Raw genomic sequence first — 25,479 nt, forward strand, 5'->3', positions numbered from 1 at the left:
GCACTGCATATACTTAAGCTCAATAGTCTCTGAGGTTAATTATTAAAATAAAAACTTTCACAGCACTGGTATGTAGCAGGTTTTTATTAGAAATGAACACAAAATTAAAAGCAGTGGTATAAAAACACAGATTATGCTATAATTTTCATTTGCTAGGGATATGTTGGTATATTTCTTAATTTTGCTTTAATATTTATGCATAAACACCTTGTCTAACAGAGAGAAAGCCCCTGTTCTGTTGCTCTTTGTCTATTAGCTCCTTATAACATTCAAGTCTTTCAAGGTCTCAGCATTATTGTCAAAAATGAGGCAACGTTAAGGCATTTCAAAACCTAGACTTAAGTTAAAACTGCAGTCATGTTTCATTATGACGGGTCTACTGTGGATTTTAATTGTCCCCCTGGAACTGATAAACACTGATCTCCATCCAATGCATGTCATCGTGACGTATGTTCCTGTCTGCAAGTGCATTCAGACAATGTGGCATTCAAGATTTAATAAAATGCATCTCCTCACATCTCTCTACATGCAAAGCTGAATAGAGACATGCTGTTTTGTACATTGTATCAAGTAGTACAGGTTTCTGCATGGCACAGGCTTTGAGTGAACTTTTAGAGCCTCCGTTAGTGCCTTTGTAGGTGCATCTACGTGCTGTAGAAGGCATCGTGTAAAAGTGTCTCAGACTTGACAGAGGTTGTAGCAGGGCACGGGTTTCTCCAGCACGTTGTCTCCATCCACTTCAAACACATAATCGCAGCGATGTGTGATCAGCGGAGCATCAGACAGTGCCACGCTCTGATTGCCAAAGGAGATTACTGTGTCTCTCTGTAGGGAAGATGACAGCGGTAGGTCTACAGTTAGTTCAAAGGTAGGAGGTGTTGGGGAGGACTGATGTGTTTTCATTTCCCATTGCCAAGTTTGACATTATATTTGATTTGTAGTTCAAAATAATTACAGCATGTACCTTACCTAGGTACTTATGGACCAAGGTTTCTCTACTGAAGGGCAGGTGGTTTAGCACCAGCCGCTTCTCCAGCTCTTTAAAGCTCACTTTCTCTTAATTGGCTGCCCCTCATAAACAAAGGGATGAACAGCAGGTGGGTGGGCCTTCTGTCCTCAGCAGAACTGCTTATATACCAGAGCTTCTAAGACCTTATCATGTGGCCGGCCTCTCCAATTGTCTAACGGGGTCTCCTAACTGTTCCAGGCTCTGATTTTAAAACCAGAGGTGATCATTGTTTATTCCGTCCAAACTGAACCAGATTTCTCAGTCAATCAGATCAGCTGACTCTGTTATTTCTTTCAAACGATTGCTGAAAACTCGATTTTTTTGTTTGCTTAATCTTTCCCCCTTCATTGTTGGCCATAGTTTGCAACTATTTGCATGTATGTGTGTATGTTGGAATGAATGTATGTCAGTATGGCTGATTATGTGTCTGTATGTATGTTTAAACATGTACACGTATCATCAATATGTGGCTTTATTTAAACTGCACTTTGTAACTCTGTGTTTTTAAAAGTGCTATACAAATTGTTGTTGTTATTATTTAAGGATAAATACCTGCAAACTGAGGTTGCAGACTCTTGTTTCTAGTTCATTAACTATATACAGGATTGGATTTTGGGAGAATTTTTGAAATCTTTCATTTATGTGAACTTTGATATATACTAACAGAAACGGTCCTTACCCGTTCTTTATTGGCTACAGCAGCAGAAGCAGCGGTTGCTGATTTATCAAAGTCCTTCTTGCATATATGAGCCATAATCCCAGCAGCTAAGGCATCACCCAGAACATTGATCATTGTCCTGAATCGATCACTGATGAAATGAGAGGGGAAAAGTTCATCACAAATTGACCAATTTAGCTAAATACTAAGACTTACTTAAAGATAATAACTTTTGTGGGACTTACAGCACCCAGTCAATGGCTACAATCAAGGAGATGTCAGCAGGTGGTAAACCCACAGAGGTCAGGACAATCACCATTGTTACCAAACCCGCTTGAGGTATCCCAGCTGCTCCAATGCTGGCTGCGGTTGCTGTTATACTGATGAGACAGAGGAAAAGATGTTAGGGAAACAGAAAAAAAAAAAAAAGGGAAACAGATTTTCAACACAAGGAACTTCTCAGGGGAGCATCTGTTCTCAGTATTTATTCTCACCTGATAGTGACCAGCTGGCCAAAGTCCAAGTCATACTCGTTGACTTGAGCTATGAAGATGGCTGCCACTGCTTCATACAGGGCTGTTCCATCCATGTTGATAGTGGCTCCCACTGGAAGCACAAATCGAGCAATTTGCCGGTCAACTCCACAGTTCTCCAGGAGACACTTCATAGTGATTGGCAGCGTGGCTGAGCTGCAACGAAAGAAATCAGAGGATATAAAAGGATGTCAGGTTAGTCAGCAGACTTCAATCTGAACCAAGGACTGGTAAAATGTCCTAGTTAGAAATGTAGAAAGATCTACATTGGTGGGATATAACACATAAAAATGTCTGTTTTCTCTTACCTTGAAGATGTAGCTAGTGCAATGACAAGAGCCTGCAGCAGCCCTCTGATGAAGGTGAATGGATTTTTGCGGGTAAAGAAGAAATAAAAGAGAGGCAGCAGGATGAGGCCATGCACGAAGAGACCACACAGGACAGTGATGAAGTACATGCCCAGCTTCTCCCCCAGATGGGCTGGGTCGTGCATGTCCAGGATCTTTCCTGCCACCAGGAACACAATGCCGAAGGGAAAATACCTTCAAAGAAGAGAAGATAGAACATGAATTACATTCATTTTCTTACCACGTTGACTCCTGAAAATATATGAAAGTTTTTTTGTTTCTTTCTGAGTGTGTGTCCCTACAGGAAAGGATTTCCATCCTGACCTTAACCCCAAACAACTCCACTGGGATTATTTGAGACATCAACTGTGATCCAGCATCAGTTTGCTGACCTCACTAATGCTCTTCTGTCTGAATGGGAGTAAATCCCATGTTGTATGCTGCCAGGCATCAGAAGAGTGCCAGCTGTTATAGCAGCAGGCTGAAGCTCATAGACGTGACTTTACATGTTCAAAATCACATATTGTACACATGGATACAATCAGTCTTTGAAGCTCCAAGTTTTTTTCTGACGTACATGCATGGTGCCTGTGAGTTGCCTGATGTATTTACCTATGAGTTTGTAGCACTAATTTTATATAGAATGGTAAATGGTAAATGGCCTGTATTTGTATAGCGCTTTTCTAGTCCCTAAGGACCCCAAAGCGCTTTACACATCCAGTCATCCACCCATTCACACACACATTCACACACTGGTGATGGCAAGCTACATCGTAGCCACAGCCACCCTGGGGCGCACTGACAGAGGCGAGGCTGCCGGACACTGGCGCCACCGGGCCCTCATAGAAAGAGTCCTCTTTGCTCCATTCATATAACTGTATTTCAAGTGTCAACTCATGTCCAATGAGAAGCTTTGAGGTCACTTTAGATACACCACTGAGTTTTCCTCGAATCGCCATGAGATCTATTTTTGGATCTAATCTGGCTCTGCTGTGTGAACTTTGTGTAGTCTTTTATTGGATGCATGTGCGTGATACAGTAGCGTGTATCTGTGTGTGTGACAGAAAAAGAAACAGGGAGACAGAGAGAGTGCAGCCTTACCACATAGCAGCATTGATGATCTTCATGACACACTCGTTGATGCACTGGCACACATTGACGAGTGGTGTGCCACGTTCCCCCATTTTCCCCAGCAGCAGACCTGAGAACAGATAACACAGTCGCACAGTTGTTTGTTAATAGTTGTGGTGCAACCTTCTTATCCCGATAAAGAAAAAAAGACTTTACAAAATTTAACTAACTGCATAGTAGTTAGTTGGTTAGTCATATAAATAAGCTATAAGGCAGAGCAGCTCTTGCTTTGCTGACATTGCTAATAAATCTCAAATTTTTAGCTCCTTTTAGTGAGTCTCCATGATCTGTGAGAGTACAATATTTCAATTAGAAAATACTGTACTTTTGAATTCCACTTCAGGTATTCAATATTATGATCAGAACTTCAGTACTTTTCAGACAAAGTTGTAAAAAACATAAATACCACAATGCATTGCTGCAAATTAAAACTAGTCTACAAAATCTTTTGCTTGTGCCACATTGCAAAATAAAGAATTTTTTTAAAACCACACCTTCTTGTGCCCTTTCAGATGTTCAGATCCAATATTATGCACTTAGTGGATATAATTTACTTGTTCAACACATCCTTTTTTATTTCTTTTTTACTGTTGTATTAAACTTCCCATAACTTATTTTCCTTTATAGAGAGAACTATACAACTGAACTGTGTAAAGTAATTTTACTTTCTCTGCATATATGACATCGGCCAATGCATCATCACATTTACTTTTGAAACTTTAAGCACATTATGCTGATAATAGAGACATTGCTTCTGATATCAAAAGTCATTAGTTTATCACTTTTGAAATGGAGACATGTGGAGAGATGGCATGAGACAGCCTGCCAGTGCAAAAGTTGTTATGTCCTGTAATATAACCAATGCAATAATGTATCTATGCATTTGCATGGTCAGCATGTAACTTATTTATGAGCTTGAATAGGCTGGCTTATTTTAAAATCCCATGGTTATTGTTATATAAAACATTAAAGTTGAATGGTGATTGTCTTACCCATTGTAGCTGAGAAGATGACAATCCCCAATACATTCATGCCTTTGCTTGTACTTGGGACAATCTTATACTTGATGTCAGGTGCAGGGGTGATCTCCAGGAAGACTGGATGACCCAGGCGAGGGTTGTGGTAATCGGGCATGACGTATACATAGTTGGCCTGAGACACTTTTGCGTCATTGTTCTGTACAATGGGTACCAAATCTGTCCGGTACTGGCACGAAATGAAAGAACAACCATATAGATCTTTTACTACGGGCATCTTGAAATTTGAATATTTGAAATTTGAATAATATTGCGCAGTTCTCAATCAGTAACTCCATGTTGTCGACTCACCTGCTGAAAAGTTGCTTCAATCAGGTTTGATGGGATCATGTTCCTGCAATGTACAATAAAAAGAAAGAAGCCATATGATCACATGTGTAGGATGATATACAGTTCAACTGATGGCAGCTAGATCATTTACTTGTGTGTGACAGATTCTGAAATGATGGTCAGCACTTATTGTTGACCTTAAAAACAATAATGGGTTGTGTTAGACACCAAATAAGCACGGATGAGAAGTGCTTGGATTGCTCGGGTAAAAGAAAAAAGCTTGCCGCAGGTGATTTTCTATAATTCTTTTACAACTGGCCTCATTTATGCATCTACTGGTAAATAGCATGAAAAGCTAGATACTAAATGTGTGTGGTGAGACAGCTTTTTTGAGTTTTTAAATATTTTAATCTTATGTTTGAAGAAAGTATGTACTGTTTGTGATGGTTTTGAGGGTGAAAAACATATTAAAAACAAATTGTTAGTATTTTTTCAGTATAACTATTGGGATGCACAAATACAGTTTTTCACAGTAGAAATCTTCAGAAGCTTAAAATGTAAAAATATGCAATGGGTATGTAAATAATTAGGCTCAAATCATCAATTAAAAAGTGTCATGGTGTTCAGTTATTGAACATTTAGACTTTGTTATAATAACATCAATGATTAACCAGCAATTATACTGTAAACCTTATAAATAAAACACAGTCTCACTTTTGTTTACAGTAGGAAGTTCTTGGTGAATCTAACTGCTAGTACTAAAAATGAAATTGCATATTTTGCATCATTTTGTAAAATAGATCAACTTTAAAATGAGCCAGTAGAATATAAAAAGCACCTCGAGTGGCTTGAACAGTACTGCCATTTCTCAATTCTCTTGCTTCTGGAGTATGTTAACTTTTGATACTTCCATTTATTCTTACAATAATAAGTTTTACATAGCGGATATTTATTTAGCCCACTACTTGTACTCATATGTCATCATATACCGTAAATGTCTCCAGTGGCCGAACTCATTAAAGTAAAATAGTTTCCTAGATTTAATGAGTTTTTATAAGAATAGTGAGAAAAACACAGGTTACGTTTTCACACAGTATAACAGCACAGAGAGTTTCACATGTTAAGGTTGATGGAAGCTGAACAGGTAGAGCCAGCATCATCAGACTGTTTTTATTCAACCTGCGTCAGTGACACTGGCACCAAACACATAAGACGACTGAAATGCGCACCTCACCACAGCTCTCCAGTTTAATCTCATTTAAGAATAAGCGGATCTTTGACATGAATGGCCCTTCAATAAGCCTGAGCCTGTACAGGAGTACAGGTTCAATCTAACAAAGTGACTCTGCAGTAGGATCTTCTGAGAAAGTGTCAGCTTAAAGAGTCACAATTAACTCTTTCCCTATTCTTAGTCAAGCTGCTGCAAGGGTAGTGACATTGCAACAATGCTACAAGGATTTTAAAGGATGATGTTAAAGCTTATCATTTAAATTCTGTGTTAAAAATCCCTCCACTGTTGCCAGAAACAGTTTAATATCAAATGTAAATTAATGTTTTGATGAATACAGATTTCTGCAAAGCTCTCATGTCTTTCTGGAAATCTAACCTATCTGAGGAGATTTTGTGATTGACCAAACCTGAATGAGGGTTTTTCTGCATATTAATAAAGTACTGCTTGTGAGAAATATGATTTTCCAAATAATACCAAATTAAGTCGTTTTCTACTTATTTGTGTATTTATTTATTTTAGTTTGAGATTAATTAAGGAATATGAAACAGATATAAGAGAGATCACTTTACCGGGAGCTCTAAGAGCTGATCTTGTGAAATGCTCTATTAAAACACACACACACACACACACACACACACACACACACACACATATATATATATATATATATATATATATATATATATATATATATATATATATATATATATATATATATATATATATATATATATATATATATATATATATATATATATATATATATATATATATATATATATATATATATATATATATATAAGAGAGAAAGCTTGCTGAAAAAGTAATTATATACAGAGTTTGCATCTCTGTTAATGTTCACTGCAACAATATACAATTTAGATTCAGATTGCTGCTGAGTAATTTGCCTTTTTTTTTTTTTATTTATTTTTATTTATTTTTTTTGCCAAGCACATCCTGCTGACACAACTGCTAGCTTTCATCCAGCAGCATCAGCATTTTAAAATGTCCTGATTCAGTGAAAAATCTTATAATTCGTTAGATAATCTCTGGTGCCATTGTAGAGATGATATGTTTGAACGCCAGATATGGCATGGTTTGCTATGAATAGTAGTGTGAATAGATGAAAGACTGAAATCTTTTGTTTCTGTGTGAATGTTAACCTGATGAGGTCCAGCAGAGCATCAGCGGAGGTCATAACAGGCCCTGAATGTGAATGGTGACTGTCTTTTTCAGAGCCGGTCCCTGGGTGAACGATGATAACCAGCACGATACCAACGATGACAGCAATGAAGGTCGTCCACAGGTAATAAGTGATGGTCAGGACTCCCAGACGACCGCTTGCCTTGGTGTCCATGGCTGACAGGCCAGACATAAGACTGGATAGGAAAGTAGAAGAGGTGTGATTATGGATGTTGGCTTTACGAAAGACTGGAACTGAAGTAGATTTGAATTAGTTGTTTGTTTTTCTAAGGCTGCAGATTTTCAATAGATGTAGTGACATTTAACTGGTGGTGTTCAAACTGAAGTGGAGCAATAGGAAATATGACATCCAACACATGTCCCAGACCAAATTCAAAGCCAGCATCTCAGCTCTTGAATGACTGTACCATTAATCTTTGTGACCAGGACATTCCACACCTCTAAATTCTGTAAAAATATTTCCTTCAAATATATATTTGATTTAAAAATTAAAGCTATCGTTTACCTGGAGGTGATAAGTGGGAGAATCAACATCTTCAACATCCTCATCAGCAGTTCTCCAGGGAATGAGAAGTAGATCTTGGCCTGTTAAAGACAGGAACAGTTAAGCTTTGGACTTGTTTTTTTTTTTGTTTTGTTTTTTTTTTGGGGGGGGGGGGGGGGAGGGTTTGGGGGGGGGGGGGGCTGCAATGAGCTCAATACAGTTAAAAAAAATCATTATTTACAAGAAGTATGTACAGAATATGTCACCTGTTGTAGTGTAGTGTAGTCAGGTTAGGGGTAGACACTGGACAGGTTGCTACCTCATTAGATGGTCAACACACAGAAAAAAGGAAACCACACACTATCGTATCCAGACTTAACCCAATCTTAGAATCACCAATAAATTACATTTAGGTTTTAAAATTAATTTAGTTAATCTAACGTGGATGGCTTTGGACTGTGGGAGGAGGTCAGAGTAACTCTCTGAGCAGAAAGAACATCCAAACTCTGCTCTTGCATAAGTCACATGTAGTAATTTTGATTAATATTAAATTCTTAATAATAAAGAAAGTTAGTATTATGCTTGTGTTTCACAGATTCTTTCACTGATCATTGGATGGAAATAAAAATGTACTTTTAGAGCATTCCTGCTACTAGACAAGATTACATTGAGGATCCACACTGGACACATAAGCTTCTCAGTTTAAGAGCGTCTTACATCACAGTGACTTCATGGTTGTAGTCTGTAACCTTGAATGAGTCATTGCTACACATGGAAATAAAATCATAAATACAGGCTGGAAAAAAACAAAACATTGAGAGAAATTCAGTATGGAATGACAGACTAATTCATTCATTTTCAACTACTCCTGGGAAACAAACTAAACTTATTGAATCTGGAAATTGTGTTTATTGTTTATTTTATATTATGAGGCTCAAATAATGGACAAGTTATTTCTTTATACCACTGTATTTGAAAGGAAACAGATTAATTTTTCTTTCTTTTGGTGAATCAAACCAATAACATTTCATAAACTCCATAAAACTGATTGAATCCTGGGTTATTTCACATACACAAAGTTGCATATAATCCAGTATTGATATTTAAAATTTTTACAGTTGTTCAGTTGTTTATGCTTATCTTCTCCTCTTACCTCTGAACTGATTGTCTGTGTCTGTGTTCTTTCTCATTATTGCATAACGGACCTTATCTACAGCCTCAGTGCAGACATGTCAACATGTCAGGAGTACTCATTGCCTATTCCTTTTATCCTAACTGGAGTTATCCTAACTAATTTGTACATATTCTGGACAACATTCTAATGTAACGAATGTCTGTTAGAGCCTAAGTGAGTCACTTTGTCTTAGTTTGATTTTCTCTCTATTCATACATTCATCCATTAATTCATACCTGTGTGGAGAGGTTGAATGACCGGAGTATAAATCCAAGCACACAGCCGGTCACTACCGCAAAGACCGAGAGTGTCAGCAGACCATTCCTCTTGCAGTAGTCCTTCACGTACGCCCTGACTTTCAGAGACACTATATTTTCTAATAACTTCTGCAGACATTCCATCCTGATTCAGGCTCAGTCTGTATCCCAGCAAATCCCCCCCACCCCCGTCGCTGGCAGCAGATATCCGAATCTCTTGATGAGTGAGAATTGTCGGTATGTATCTCTCGAGATCCACGGCAGAGGAGAGCAGGTGTACCTGAAGAAATGTGGGTCCTGTTTAACTCTGAGGAGCTCATCCAGTCTGAAGGAGGAAACGTTGGCTGACTTGTTCCTGGTAAAGCAGTGTCTAAAAGGATTATCCCTATCCCATGCGAACAAAGTCTCCTTTAGAGACACTCAGGCTTATTAAAGAGGCTAAAGGTAAGCTCATTATGAGTTATTACTACCTGTGTCCAAGTCATCCCATTCACAAATGCACCTTCATGCACTTTGTCATCTGCAACTTAAGCTCTTGAGTGCATGTTTACTCACATGTATGTAATTAATTAGTTATATTGTACTTGCTGAGAAGCACAATGTAAGAATTACAGGAAGGTTTTATAAATTAATCGCAAGGTCTCTTTTAAATAATACAGCAAAGATTTCTACTCATGAAACTTTTTTATTAGACTGAGGAATGACCTGTCCTGGCAGGATTACCAGAGGCAAGGCCAAAGGCATGACGCCAGCATCAGCGCTCACTATTCAGCTATGACGTAAAACTGATTAACAGGTCTGGACATACACTGGGTAGCTTTAATGTCATGATTTGTCACTTAAACTAGTAAATAATACCATCTTGGTACAAAAAGAAGCTCAAATTAGTTTGTAGTTGAAGGCATGAACTTTAACCCTGCAGGCTGTGAAGGAAAAGATGACCACTCTCACACTAGCATGGTTTACACACTACAATCTACACTGTTATTCAAGCAGAATTAAATTTATAGCTAGTGACACCAGATTGATCATATAAAGAATTTAAAGGAAAAATATAAAGTATTGTCTTATGCAGCGGGAAACTAGTGATCAATACAGCTGAGTACTCTGAGCTACCAGCTGTCTGTTGTAGTGTGCTGTTTGCATGCTGTTTTAATGCTTTTTGTTGATGTCTGCTAATCCTTTTAGTCCACACTGACCTTGAAAGAGATCCAAATTTGACACTGAGCATTCTAACAATGTCTTCCTACATTACCTTTAACCAGTCCAATAGCATTTAATCCTTGGACAATGCACGCAGTAAGATTAGTGGATGGAACAAACAGCAAACAAATACTTACTACTTATCTATTTATCTCTGCTTTTAAATCTTAATCCTCCAGCCAAAAGCCCCAAATTACTTTCAAATGCATCATACACTAACATTAACAAACAATAACTATTATTCTTATTAAAAATATAATTTTATTTAAATATTTACAGAACCATCAGTGCTAAAACCTCAGCGTGGGTGTAAAACCTCTTATAAGTGAAGCGAATAGCAAACCACCCCTAGTGTTTGTGTATGAATTTGTTGCTTTGTTAGCTGTCACCACTGTATCATCTAGAAACAATTTTATTTTATATATATATATATTTATATATATTTCAGATGATCAGAATCAAATATTTAATTTAATGTATCTTTAAATAAGAAATGTATACTTAGTGAGGTTACTGCCAGCTCTGTGTTCAGGGGTCTGTGTCAGAGTTTCTTCCTCTTCAGCAGCTGCAGTCTCTGCAGTCTGACTGAGGGAGGTTTTTGTACAGCTACAAATCACTGTGTGAACACATCAGCACTGTTTATTACATGGATACTCTTACAGTAGTAAACTGCTGCATCTTCAGCCTGAACTCCACTGATGGTCATAGAGAAGTCAGAGCTGCTTCCACTGCCACTAAATCGAGTTGGTGTTTCTGAATGTCTTATGCTCACATGTCGAATTAGGAGCTTTGTGGTCTGTCCAGATTTCTGTTGATACCAGTACATACACAGACCATCACGACAGCTAGCAACAGCTTGGCTGGTCCTACAGGTCAGAGTGACAGTGGATCCAGGAGTAGATGTCAGTACTGGAGGTTGAGTCACAGTCACCTGACCGCTGCTTCCTGCAGACAGAAACAAATCATTCATTTATCAGCAGAAATCAATGAGAGAAAAAGCAGCACATCATGTTTGAAATGTTGCTGAGTGAATGAACCTGTAAAACAGCAGCAGGTCAGCGTCCAGATGAGGATGGTGATGAGAGTCATGGTGGTTGTGCTTTCTGCTGTGTTGACTGACAGATGTGAGTCCTGCAGTGTTGAAGTCACAGGACTATAAACCTTCTCAGTTCTCTGGAGGATCAGCTGATGATGCAAAGCCTCCTCTCTATGGAAATCATTTCTCTGCTCTCAACACACTGAAGGCAACGTGAAACAACTGAAGAAAATATTTACATTGGGATTGCAACTAAGGTGTCCATGGCTGCAATTGATACGTTTTATTTTGAGTGTGATTAGTATGAAATCTAAAGTATAGAAAATTGTGATTTTTTTTTTACTTTACTTTAAATTTGCTTTGTTAGTAGTCAGTATTGAGAAGCATTTTGTTAGATGCTCTGTTACAAAGACAGTAATTCTTTCTATTTCCAGTTTGTAGATTGTCAAGATATTATCTTTATTTGTAGGAAAATTATTTTGTTCTTTTTAAAGCATTTTAGATTAAAACTAGCATAAATGTAGCCGTTTAAGTATTGGGGTAGCAGACATTTTCTAAGTGCTTAGATACTTGTTCTGAGTGCAGGCCGTTTTTGTGTGGCCACTTAGTGAGTTTGTATCACTGTGGTACACTTTTGGCAGAGGAACCAAACTCATCGTTAACTGTAAGTACCAAAAACTTTTACTTTGCAAAACATGTAGTATTAATAATACTACATATACTAATAATAATACTAATTAATGAACTTTAGATTTTTGTATGTTGCTAATAATTAAGGTTAAATTGAAAAAATGCTGATGTCACAAAATGAGAAAAAAACGTATTCTTTCCAAGCTGCAGTTAAATTCATTGAATCAATGAACAATTATCTATTTTCATCATACTTTATATTTTTTTTAAAAATATTTAGAAAAGTCAAAATAAACTAATAAATTAAAAATGTAACACTGCAGAAGAGCAGCTGTAATATTTTAGCTCATTATTTCAATATCTGCTTATTTTTAGATTTAAAATGTGATTCGTAGTTTTGCCAAATTAAAAAAGTGATTTTTTTAGAGTAACTGCAGATCATCTTGGTGTTCATGGCTCATTAACTTTAAATGTAGTTTTAAAGGAAGTGAAAGAAACAGATGACAAAGATTTGACTGTTCACTTGAGTGTTTCAGCTTGGTTCATTTATATGTAGGAACATTATCACAGAGATGAGTTATTCACTTTGAAGTATTATTCAATAGATATAGGAATAGATTACCATATAACTGCCTTTCAAAGTTTCTTCACCTTTTTGACTCTCTCCTCTCTCTGCGCTGTCTCCTCCAGTGGGTGTGTTGAGGCCCACCCTGACTGTCCTCCCTCCTTCTAAAGAGGAGGAGAAGAAAAGCAGTGCCACTCTGGTGTGTCTGGCCACTGGAGGGTTCCCCTCAGGTTGGAAGCTGGGCTGGAAGGTGGGGGGCTGTAGCCCATCTTCAGGGCTGTCAAACAGCCTGGAGGTCTTGGGGACAGATGGTCGTTACAGCTGGAGCAGCACCCTGAGCCTCTCTGCAGACCAGTGGAGGAAGGCGGGCTCAGTTAGCTGTGAGGCCAGTCTGAGTGGACAGAGCCCCGTCACTCAAACCCTGGACCCTGACCACTGCTCAGAGTAGAGCTTCAGCAACACTTCCTGTCTACAAATGATGTTTTCGAATCTTCAGATCTCTGTTCCAGTGTGTCTGTAAAACTATGTTTGATCTTTCGAGAAATGTTCATATTCATGTTCTGCTTCTTAATTACTTAATTACTTAGTTACTTTTTAAAAACACGATTTACAACCTGAAGAGGTGATAAAGCGATAGATCTTTCAGCCCAATTCTACTTTTTCTGCATAATCCATCATACAAAATGTAATCAAATGGAAAAGTCTCTTTTTAAAACTTGTTTTATCAGTTTTAATCTTTTAACTTTATGCATCAAGCAAAAATTTAATTATCTGCAACATTCTCTGACTGGAAGAAATTTGTTTTAAACCTATTTAAACCTATTTTCTGCACATTCCAGCACATAAAATAAAATATTTTTTTGTGTTTACACTCAGTCTTTCAAATAGATGCAAGTAAAACACAGCAGAAAATAAATAAAGTCAAATACTCAGCGGTCATTTTGCTCTATTTTCACCTGTAAAGCAGGACTGCGGTAGGCGGAGGTTTACCCTGGTGCAGGTGTGCCGCAGCGGTCAGTTGAGGAATCCGCGAGTTTCTCTGAGAGTTTCCCATTACGTGCTTGCTTGGAAGTTTAGGGGTTTTTTTCGCTGTAAAAAGAAGTTTTCTTCCCACACACAACGGACACTAATGTTTTTGTCACTTTTTATGGAATCAAACTCAAAGTAAGGTCAGTACTTCCACGCTTTAAACGCTGCATGCTCATACTCTCTCCTGCATTCCATATATGATCCATTGTTGATCTGCACACAGCTGTTGTCACGAACGTCGCACTTGCTTACTCACTGTCATGAGACATTCTCGCAAAAAATCACGGTTGCAGTAACGCAGCGTTCCTACGGGAAAGTAACGGTAATCTAATTACGGTTTTTGCAATAGTAATCCCTTACTTTACTTGCTACTTGAAAAAAGTAATCGGATTATAGTAACGCGTTACTTGTAACGCGTTACTGCCCATCTCTGATAATAAGGAATGTAACTTACAGCATGAAATAAAAGTACAATAAAACACTGTGTTTGTATTTAGTTAGTTTTGCAATAGAGCTTTTATGTTTAATTATTAAACCTTATGCTGCATTGTGAATCTCATACTTTTGCGCAACAGAGTTAAAGATAAAGATTAACATGTTCATTATATTATACTTACAATAGCGGTAGGGGAAAATTATGGGGATGTAATATTTTTTTCTATCAATGCATCCATCGCAGCAGCCATGTTTTAGAAAAGATAAATGGTAAATGGTAAATGGCCTGTATTTGTATAGCGCTTTTCTAGTCCCTAAGGACCCCAAAGCGCTTTACACAACCTGTCATCCACCCCTTCACACACACATTCACACACTGGTGATGGCAAGCTACAATGTAGCCACAGCCACCCTGGGGCGCACTGACAGAGGCGAGGCTGCCGGACACTGGCGCCACCGGACCCTCTGACCACCACCAGTAGGCAACGGGTGAAGTGTCTTGCCCAAGGACACAACGACCGAGACTGTCCAAGCCGGGGCTTGATTAAATGATATACATTTTTATGTTAAAACTTCTTATTATAAACTTTTATTTTGTGTATGTGTTTGATGACTCTATTGTTGTGTTCAGTGGACCGGTTATTCTCATCACAGTCTCTTCACTGCACTCTGCAGCTGCAGCCTTCACTCAGACTGAAGGAGGTTTTTGTGCAGCTCTAAATCACTGTGCGCATACTCCACCAGTATGCACACCCATACAGTAATAATCTCCAGCATCTTCAGCCTGAAACCCACTGATGGTTAAAGTGTACTGAGAACCAGATCTACTGCCACTGAATCAAGACGGAGTTCCTGAGGAGCGAGTTGATGCTTGATATATAAGAAGTTTGGGAGGCTGTCCAGGTTTCTGAAGGTACCAACTGAGATCAGCACCAATATCTGAACTTCCTGTGGCGCTGATGGTCACAGTCCCACCAAGACTGACAGGTTTGGATTTATCAGCCTGAGTAAGAAATTTATTGGCCAAGGAATCTGAAATGATAAACAAAATTAAATCTGATTAAAAAAAAACCTTGATAATCACCAGCGAAGATTACGATAAAACTAAAACATTTAAATGAAAAAGTTAATAAATGTTTAGAAATTCTCACCTTGCATTAGAAAACCCAACACGAGAGTCAGAGTTGCTATCAACATCATCTTGATGCAGTTTTCAGTGTGAGTGCATGAAAACAGTTCAGACTCTCATTGAAAGGAGAACTTAAACTCCAAAGATCAGTGATGCATAAAATCATGCAAAATGCATTTGGGCACATCTGTCCCTGTGAAACTGAGAGAGGGGGGTGTAAGATAACTCTGCATATCCCTGTGGACTGAATATGCAGAAATGTGACTTCCCACTTCCATGCCTGTGGCTTTCTTATCTTTGCAAGATTACCCAAGGAAGCCAAGGAAGGTCTTTTCAACCATAGATAGTCGCAGACTGCCCTCTGCTGACAATCCAAATTCACAACAACTCTTGGTAAATGTCCATGATCATGTGTATCAGTTAATCTTGGTGCTTCATCCGTGACGTTAGAAACACTGCAGAGACCAAGATTGTATCGCAACAACAGTGTTCCAAGCTTTAAATGTTCATGTATGAGTTTTCAGTGGCTCCTAGATTACCATTAGTCATTAATATCATGTCAAAATCCCAGTATTACATCTCATTCTATAAACCAAATTTAATGAGTCAAGAAACTGGTTGGTAAAACTTTTCTGCAAAACTCTGAACATCTTCTCTTCCAGCCAAACACATTTTTTGTAGTTTTCCCATTGTGATGTATAATGATAACCACTGAAGGCAGAATTTCAACACAGCTTATCAATCATTATTGATAACCATTATTTCTTGAACAAACATCTCTAAAATTGTTGCATTTTGTTGCTACTGATGTGATGAAACTAATGTAAGTGAGTTCAGAGTAAAGGCAAATCTGAGCTGAAGGTGGATCCAGAAATAGATGGAAACCATTTGAAAGAAATGATGAAGATGAAGACGGAGACAAAGATCAGGAACAGCAATTTCAAATGAAATTTTTGTAACCATGTTGGACTATATTTTTGCACATGCAATGAAAACCCATATGAACAGAATTCAAAAAAGCACTGGCCATTTTATTAAGTACACTGGATGCCACAGCATAACACAAATCTCTCAAGACACAATGATGGCAGCTACTCACTGTATTTAGGCACGTAGTCATGTTCAAGATGATCTGCTGAACTTCAAACTGAGCAGCAGTTAAATCAGGTGATTTAAGTGACTTTGAATTTGACACAGTTGTTTGTGCCAGCTGTTTGTTCTGTTTCCCACAAAGAAATTTCTAGGGTTTACAGACAATCATCTTATGATCTGAAAAAGAGAAAATGCCCAAGGAAGGCAGTATCAATGTGTTTGTTTTCTTTATTTGCATGTTTTTTTGGGAGTTTTTTGATACCAGAGTTCAAAGGAGAATAGGATAGGAAAGCAACAATAATTCAAATAATCATTCATTACAACTAAGTAATGCGGAAGCGATCCTTCAAACCTTGAACCAGATAGACTGCAGCAGTGGAAGGCCACACAGGATGCATCTCCTGTCAGGTAAGAACAGGAAACAAACTATAATTCACCAAAACTAAACAAAATAGGATTGGAAAATGTTTGCTGGTATAATAAGTCTCGATTTCTCCTGTGATATTCGGATAGTTTGGTCAGAATTTGACATACACACATGAAAGCACAGTTCCACACTGGCTTGTATCAACAGTTCAACCAGTGCCAGTGATGTACAATAATGATACGAGTGATATTTTCTTGGCATATGTTGGTCCCCACATCTTTATTATTTTTGTAGAACTGAAACAAGCAGAGTTCGGAAAGACCTGTGTTACAATTTGTGAAAACTGTTCTTTTATTTACATTTTGTGAAGTATTTGAAATGGTGTGTAATGAATCTGTTATTATTTTTGGCTGGTTATTTGTATTATCTAATGACTGTTTTACAGTTTCTCACTTAAAGCAGTTCTCAAAAGTGTAATGCAGATTTTTAAGCTCCTCATTCAAATTTCCTCTTCAGTCACATCCCAAAGTTGCTCTACTCGACTGAGATGTGATGACTGAAGGTATCATGAAGTACTGTGTGCCAGGCAGTGGACCCAAATGCAGGACTCGCCCGACAGACTTTATTAGCTGGCAAATGGCAGACTTAATAAAGAGCTAGGTCTTCTGCTGCTGTAGCCCATCTGTGCCATGTGCGTTCATAGGTCTTCTTTTGCATACCTTGTTTGTAACAAATGCCTATTTGAGGTGCTGTTGCCTTCCTATCAGGTCAAGGTACTCATTCTCCAATGACCATGAGATGAACAAGGTATTTTCACCCGTTACCGCTCACTGACACTTTCTGTTTTTCAGACCATTCTCTGTATTGGATTAACGAGCAGTTTAGAAAGATCTGAGTTATATGTCCTGAACAATATTTGTTTTGTACTTTGGTTGTTTGCTGTAAGGTTTTGTCTACTCAGATTGCTGTGACTCACCTTGTAAACACACAGAAATCCATGGGTGAGGTGGTTTTTGTTACACAAATGTAAAGCTGCGAGGCTGCAGGCAGTGGCTACTTCCACTGTTACAATAATTATTTTCTTTTATAAAAAACACGACTGGTTTTTATTATATAAAAGTTTCAAACGCTTTTTAAAAGTTTTCTTTCACTTCAACAGCTTATTGCAGGTTTTTAATATATCTTGGTTGCCAACATTGAAATCACAAGATTTCAATGTTGCATAAACACCCTTTTTCCTAAGAATCAAGACCTGCCTAGACAAGTACACTCTACATACAACTTTTATTGTCATAAGCTACTGGAATCAAGAGTCAACACTGAGATATTAAAGTTGTTCTCAATCACTTTGGTGTAATTCTCACATCAGGAGCATCACTCTTACTGTTCTTAATGCATTTTTAAAAACCGTTAAGGCATTTTAACTGACTCATCCTTGCAAAAGGCTAGTACATCACTTCATCTCTGTGATTACTGAATAAAAACCTTGAAATGACACAATTATGCAACTATATGCATCAGAAAACACACAAAAAAAATATACAAACTGAGAACATAGCACCAATTACTGTGTAGTCCAGTAAAGTCATGCTAGCAAGATTCAGCAACCACTTTATTAGGTACAACAGAGTACTTCGAGCTGAGAGGGAAACAGTGACCACTTGTTATAAACAAGGTATGCAAAAGAGCATCTCTGAACTAAAAACACATCAGACCTTGATGCAGATGGGCTACAGCGTCAGATGACCACACTGGGTGTCACTCCTCTCAGCTAAGAACTTTAAACTGAGGCTACATTTTTCACAGAAATTGCGCAGTAGGAGACTGGGCGGGGGGCTGTATTCAAATGACCTCCCCAATCACCAGATCTCAGTCCAGAAGAGCACCTTTGCCACGTGGTCAAAGTTTGAATGAAAACGTGAGCGCAACTGTGTGATGTTATCATGCCAATATGATGAAAAATCTCTAAAGAATGTTTCCAGCACCTTTTTGAATCTAATTCACAAAGAATTAAGGCAATGCTGAAGGCAAAAAGCGGTCCAGCCCAGCATTACCAAGATGTACCTAATAAATTGTTTGAAGAGTGCACATCTATGTAATATATGCTTATGTGTAATTAACATTCCTTTAATGTGCACTGGTGATACAAGAGTATGTGTTTCTTTTTGTTTCAATAAAACCTCTTCTGAGAAAATGTGTTTGTATTTGCTTTCAGTTGAAGGGCAACTTCACTGCTACCACTGACAGTGACTGGCCTTACTCTTTCTTACATTGCAAGAACTTTTTATACATGTATACAGCTTTTTAGTATATTCTGGTTAGCAACAGAGAGACGTTTTCTGATAGAAATGTAAACACCTCATGCAGATTTCCCAGGTTTTTCTTAAAAATTCTTACCTGCCTGGACAAGTGTACTGTCCAAACAGCAGTTAAAGTCATAGGCCGCTACGATCGAGAATTAGTACGTTTATTAGCAGTGTTGGGGAGTAACGGAATACATGTATCGCCGTTACGTATTTAAAATACAAAATATGAGTAACTGTACTCCGTTACAGTTACCGTTTAAAAAGGTGGTATTTAGAATACAGTTACTTTGTTGAAATAAATGGATTACACAGCGGTATTTTTCCTGTTTCATGTTGTGGCGGGTCAGGACTGTTTGGGTTTTGTTTGACAGCTGTGATGTTCTGTTGTTCCAGGAGGCAGCGTTACGGTTACCATGGTTACAGGGTGACGCTTGCCCTCTCTGCGACTGTGTGTTTCCTGGGTGAGAGAGGCCTTTTTGTTGTTGTTGTTGTTGTGCTAAGCTAATAGGCAGAATGCTACAGGCATAGCCCTAAAGAATGTGGGCAGTGTAGTCCGTGCTGCAGGGAGAATGGACTGCCATACCCGTTATGTGTCTGTGAGAAAAAGGAGAGTGGAAAAGTAGAGCTGTCATTGAGCAGAAACGGGAGCTGGAACCATGTAAATAGAATAATAACCACTGCAGCCAAAAAGAGTGCCTGACGAGCCCAGTTGTAAGTAAGCTATTAAGACTCGACTGTACACCGTGTTTGTGTTTTCCTCCGAAACAATAAGTTCCGTTGGAGCAGCCTTTCAACGCCTCTCTCTGTCTCTCGCTAGCAAAGTTGACCCAGACAACAAGGTAAAGCTAGTTTTCAGCTATGAGCCGGACACAAACCTGACATATTAGCCAGAGGTCCCTTTACTACGGTTCGGAGCCGCGGACCTTCAGTAATAGTAATAAATCACACAGCAATAGTACAGTCATGTAGTTGTAAAAAGCATGATAATATATTAAGTAATCCAAAGTATTCAGAATACGTTTCTCTCATTGAGTAACGTAACGGAATACGTTACAAAATACATTTTGGGGCATGTATTTTGTAATCTGTAGTGGAATACATTTTAAAAGTAACCTTCCCAACACTGTTTATTAGTGTGCATGGATACACACTGATAAAACTTAGTAAACAGTCAAGCCTTGTAAGTCAAATATTAAATTCATCCGGTGTAACTGCAGAAGTGGATGTGTGGGGAAATTAAAGCATTTTAAGGATGATAGCGGCTCAACAGACTTCTTTTTTTTATTAGTAAAATTAACATTTAAACAATATGCACCATATATTACACATTCAGAGAATAAACATTCCTTACATATTAGCAACTTTCATACATAGGAAAAAGAAAATATAAAGATGGGGTCACATAATTTAACAGATTATTAACTCACTAACGGCCCAACAGACTAGCAATGTTTCCTGGACCTCCAAATGACACTGGTGTCAAGCCAGCCTCCAATTCGAGACTTGCAGTCAAGCCAGCCTCCAGTTGATTTTACGTTCCCTGTGTTTTCAAAGTATTACGGGAATGGATGTGGAAACCAGATTTCAAAATAAAAGCCAACTTCGAGTGAATTAACAGATATGTTAAGAACATAATAACATATAATTTAGGCTTTTTTTTTTTTTAGAAACTCTAATGTTACATCTACATGACACAGCCTTGTACCCTAATTGTGCCCTGTCAAGGCCATCTTATTTTGGATTTCAAAGTAAAAGCCCTGTGAATCTTCATTTTTGAACTACTCTTTCAATGAATTCATAATGCTCTTAAAAGCAAAAGTCGTATTTCCAAATACTATTTGAACTTTGTATCAACACTTTCCAACCGCAGTCTTTTTCACAGTAATACCATATCAAATAAATTCTTTCTGATTTTGCTTTTCATAGTAATGGCCCTTTGAAATTGCCGATATTTGACTTAATCTTCTAACGATTCAAAATGCTCTAAAATGGAAAATTCCTGTTTCCACAGGGTAATTCCACCTTAGATCAACAGTATACAACCCCACAGTGATACCATATCAATATCAAGTCATTCTGATTTTGCCTTCCAAAATAATGGCCTGTTGAAAATGCCAATAACTTACCTAACTTTCAGTGGAAAGATGTCATGGTTGGTTTGCAAGCTGATAAATAAAAGTAAAAAAAATAAAAGCCCTTTCAAATTGTCCATAATTGACCTAACTTTCAGTGATTTCAAAATGCTCTAAAATGGAAAATTCTTGTTTCCACAGGGTAATTCCACTTTAGATCAACAGTATACAACCCCACAGTGACACCATATCAATATCAAGTCATTCTGATTTTGCTTTCAAAAATAAAAGCCCTTTCAAATTGTCCATAATTGACCTAACTTTCAGTGATTTCAAAATGCTCTAAAATGAAAAATTCTTGTTTCCACAGGGTAATTCCACCTTAGATCAACAGTATACAACCCCACAGTGACACCATATCAATATCAAGTCATTCTGATTATGCCTTCCAAAATAAAAGCCTTTTCAAATTGTCCATAATTGACCTAACTTTCAGTGATTTCAAAATGCTGTAAAATGGAAAATTCCTGTTTCCACAGGGTAATTCCACTCCAGATCAACAGTATACAACCCCACGGTGATACCATATCAATATCAAGTCATTCTGATTTTGCTTTCAAAAATAAAAGCCCTTTCAAATTGTCCACAATTGACCTAACTTTCTGTGATTTCAAAATGCTCTAAAATGGAAAATTCCTGTTTCCACAGGATAATTCCACCTTAGATCAACAGTATACAACCCCACAGTGACACCATATCAATATCAAGTCATTCTGATTATGCCTTCCAAAATAAAAGACTTTTCAAATTGTCCATAATTGACCTAACTTTCAGTGATTTCAAAATGCTCTTAAATAGAATTTTGCTGTTTCCACAGGGTAATTCCACTTTAGATCAACAGTATACAACCTCACAGTGATACCATATCAATATCAAGTCATTCTGATTTTGCTTTTCATAGTAATGGCCCTTTGAAATTGCCGATATTTGACTTAATCTCCTAACGATTCAAAATGCTCTAAAATGAAAAATTCTTGTTTCCACAGGGTAATTCCACCTTAGATCAACAGTATACAACCTCACAGTGATACCATATCAATATCAAGTCATTCTGATTTTGCTTTCAAAAATAAAAGCCCTTTCAAATTGTCCACAATTGACCTAACTTTCTGTGATTTCAAAATGCTCTAAAATGAAAAATTCTTGTTTCCACAGGGTAATTCCACTTTAGATCAATAGTATACAACCTCACAGTGATACCATATCAATATCAAGTCATTCTGATTTTGTTTTCAAAAATAAAAGCCCTTTCAAATTGTCCACAATTGACCTAACTTTCAGTGATTTCAAAATGCTCTAAAATGGAAAATTCCTGTTTCCACAGGATAATTTCACTTTAGGTCAACAGTATACAACCTCACGATGTTACCATATCAATTTCAAGTAATTCTGATTATGCCTTCCAAAATAATGGCCTGTTGAAAATGCCCATAATTTACCTAACTTTCAGTGATTTCGGAATGCTCTAAAAAGGAAATTTTCTGTTTCCACAGAATAATTTCACTTTAAATCAACAGTATACAACCTCACGATGTTACCATGTCAATTTCAAGTCAGTCTGATTTTGCTTTTCAAAATAAAAGCTTTTTCAATTTGCCCATATATGACTTACTCTTGGAGCGAATTCAAAATGCTCTAAGATGGAAAATTGCTGTTTCCACAGCATAATTCCACTTTAGATCAATAGTATCCAACCCCACAGTGATACCATATCAATATCAAATCAGTCTGATGTTGCCTTCCAAAATAAAAGACTTTTCAAATTGCCGATATACGACCTACTCTTTTAAAGAATTCAGAACGCTCTAAAAATGAAACTTGCTCTTTCCACAGGATGAATCCATGTTAGATCAAAAGTGTACATCCACACCATGGTACTACTTCAATTTCAAGTCATTCTGATTTTGCCTTCCAAAATAATGGCCTGTTGAAAATGCCAATAACTTACCTAACTTTCAGTGATTTCGGAATGCTCTAAAAAGGAAATTTTCTGTTTCCACAGAATAATTTCACTTTAAATCAACAGTATACAACCCCACAGAGATACGATGTTAAGATCAAGTCACTCTGATTTTGCCTTCCAAAATAAAAGACTTTTCAAATTGCCGATATACGACCTACTCTTTTAAAGAATTCAGAACGCTCTAAAAATGAAACTTGCTCTTTCCACAGGATGAATCCATGTTAGATCAAAAGTGTACATCCACACCATGGTACTACTTCAATTTCAAGTCATTCTGATTTTGCCTTCCAAAATAATGGCCTGTTGAAAATGCCAATAACTTACCTAACTTTCAGTGATTTCGGAATGCTCTAAAAAGGAAATTTTCTGTTTCCACAGAATAATTTCACTTTAAATCAACAGTATACAACCCCACAGAGATACGATGTTAAGATCAAGTCACTCTGATTTTGCCTTCCAAAATAAAAGTATTTTCAAATTGCCCATAGACGACCTACTCGTTTAACGATTTCAAAATGCTCTTAAATTGAAAGATGCTGTTTCCACAGGATAATTCCACTTTAGATCAACAGTATCCAACCCGACAGTAAAACCATGTAAATTTTATGTTGGTCTGATTTCGCCTTTCAAATTAATGGCCCGTCGAATTTGTCCATATGTGATATACTCTTTCAATTATTTCAGAATGTTTTAAAAATGAAAATTGCTGTTTCAACACATATTGGGTTTTCATTTTGAAAAGCAAAATCAGACTCAATTGATTATGACAGAATTGAATCATAAAGATGATGTAAAAGGAAGCTGAAATTGCCACTAGGTTGTAATTGATAGTACGTTTATATTTTAAGTCTGTGGAAAGATGTCATTCTAAATAAAGAAATTACAAAACAGCTTGCAAACCAACCATGACATCTTTCCACTGAAAGTTAGGTAAGTTATTGGCATTTTCAACAGGCCATTATTTTGGAAGGCAAAATCAGAATGACTTGAAATTGAAGTAGTACCATGGTGTGGATGTACACTTTTGATCTAACATGGATTCATCCTGTGGAAACAGCAATTTTCCATCTTAGAGCATTTTGAATTCGCTCCAAGAGTAAGTCATATATGGGCAAATTGAAAAAGCTTTTATTTTGAAAAGCAAAATCAGACTGACTTGAAATTGACATGGTAACATCGTGAGGTTGTATACTGTTGATTTAAAGTGAAATTATTCTGTGGAAACAGAAAATTTCCTTTTTAGAGCATTCCGAAATCACTGAAAGTTAGGTAAATTATGGGCATTTTCAACAGGCCATTATTTTGGAAGGCATAATCAGAATTACTTGAAATTGATATGGTAACATCGTGAGGTTGTATACTGTTGACCTAAAGTGAAATTATCCTGTGGAAACAGGAATTTTCCATTTTAGAGCATTTTGAAATCACTGAAAGTTAGGTCAATTGTGGACAATTTGAAAGGGCTTTTATTTTTGAAAACAAAATCAGAATGACTTGATATTGATATGGTATCACTGTGAGGTTGTATACTATTGATCTAAAGTGGAATTACCCTGTGGAAACAAGAATTTTTCATTTTAGAGCATTTTGAAATCACAGAAAGTTAGGTCAATTGTGGACAATTTGAAAGGGCTTTTATTTTTGAAAGCAAAATCAGAATGACTTGATATTGATATGGTATCACTGTGAGGTTGTATACTGTTGATCTAAGGTGGAATTACCCTGTGGAAACAAGAATTTTTCATTTTAGAGCATTTTGAAATCACTGAAAGTTAGGTCAATTGTGGACAATTTGAAAGGGCTTTTATTTTTGAAAGCAAAATCAGAATGTCTTGATATTGATATGGTATCACTGTGAGGTTGTATACTGTTGATCTAAAGTGGAATTACCCTGTGGAAACAGGAATTTTCCATTTTAGAGCATTTTGAAATCACTGAAAGGTAGGTCAATTATGGACAATTTGAAAAGGCTTTAATTTTTGAAAGCAAAATCAGAATGACTTGATATTGATATGGTATCACTGTGAGGTTGTATACTGTTGATCTAAAGTGGAATTACCCTGTGGAAACAAGAATTTTTCATTTTAGAGCATTTTGAATCGTTAGAAGATTAAGTCAAATATCGGCAATTTCAAAGGGCCATTACTATGAAAAGCAAAATCAGAAAGAATTTATTTGATATGGTATTACTGTGAAAAAGACTGCGGTTGGAAAGTCTTGATACAAAGTTCAAATAGTATTTGGAAATACGACTTTTG

The 25,479-nt window shown here is 37.2% G+C and overlaps 2 protein-coding genes and 1 gene segment (V, D, J or C); 1 reads left to right on the forward strand and 2 right to left on the reverse strand.

Moving 5' to 3' along the window:
* The window catches only part of LOC113012033 (immunoglobulin lambda-1 light chain-like), a 110,396-nt gene extending 98,687 nt beyond the window's left edge, over positions 1-11,709 (reverse strand). The window contains exons 1-2 of the mRNA XM_080293854.1: positions 11,575-11,709; positions 11,162-11,482 (exon numbers count right to left, since the gene is read on the reverse strand). Of these exons, the coding sequence (XP_080149980.1) occupies positions 11,162-11,482; positions 11,575-11,626 (373 nt within the window). The 5' untranslated portion in view covers positions 11,627-11,709. The remainder of the gene's footprint in view (positions 1-11,161; positions 11,483-11,574) is intronic.
* slc1a8b (solute carrier family 1 member 8b) lies at positions 67-9,800 on the reverse strand. The gene is made up of 11 exons (XM_026151964.2): positions 9,314-9,800; positions 7,925-8,004; positions 7,380-7,595; positions 5,007-5,049; positions 4,671-4,884; positions 3,649-3,748; positions 2,509-2,742; positions 2,162-2,356; positions 1,913-2,047; positions 1,689-1,818; positions 67-825 (listed from the first exon to the last, which is right to left on the reverse strand). Exons 1-11 carry the CDS (start codon positions 9,476-9,478, stop codon positions 679-681), a joined length of 1,659 nt encoding a protein of 552 aa, XP_026007749.1. The 5' UTR covers positions 9,479-9,800; the 3' UTR covers positions 67-678.
* Positions 11,710-12,775: 1,066 nt separating the features above from the next.
* LOC145422636 (immunoglobulin lambda constant 6-like) lies at positions 12,776-13,216 on the forward strand. The segment is given in 2 exon segments: positions 12,776-12,779; positions 12,894-13,216. Coding segments are annotated over 2 exon segments (327 nt in total).
* The last annotated feature ends 12,263 nt before the right edge of the window (positions 13,217-25,479 follow it).

The sequence above is a fragment of the Astatotilapia calliptera genome, chromosome 19, assembly GCF_964374335.1.
Source record: "Astatotilapia calliptera chromosome 19, fAstCal68.1, whole genome shotgun sequence".
NCBI lineage: Eukaryota > Metazoa > Chordata > Actinopteri > Cichliformes > Cichlidae > Astatotilapia > Astatotilapia calliptera.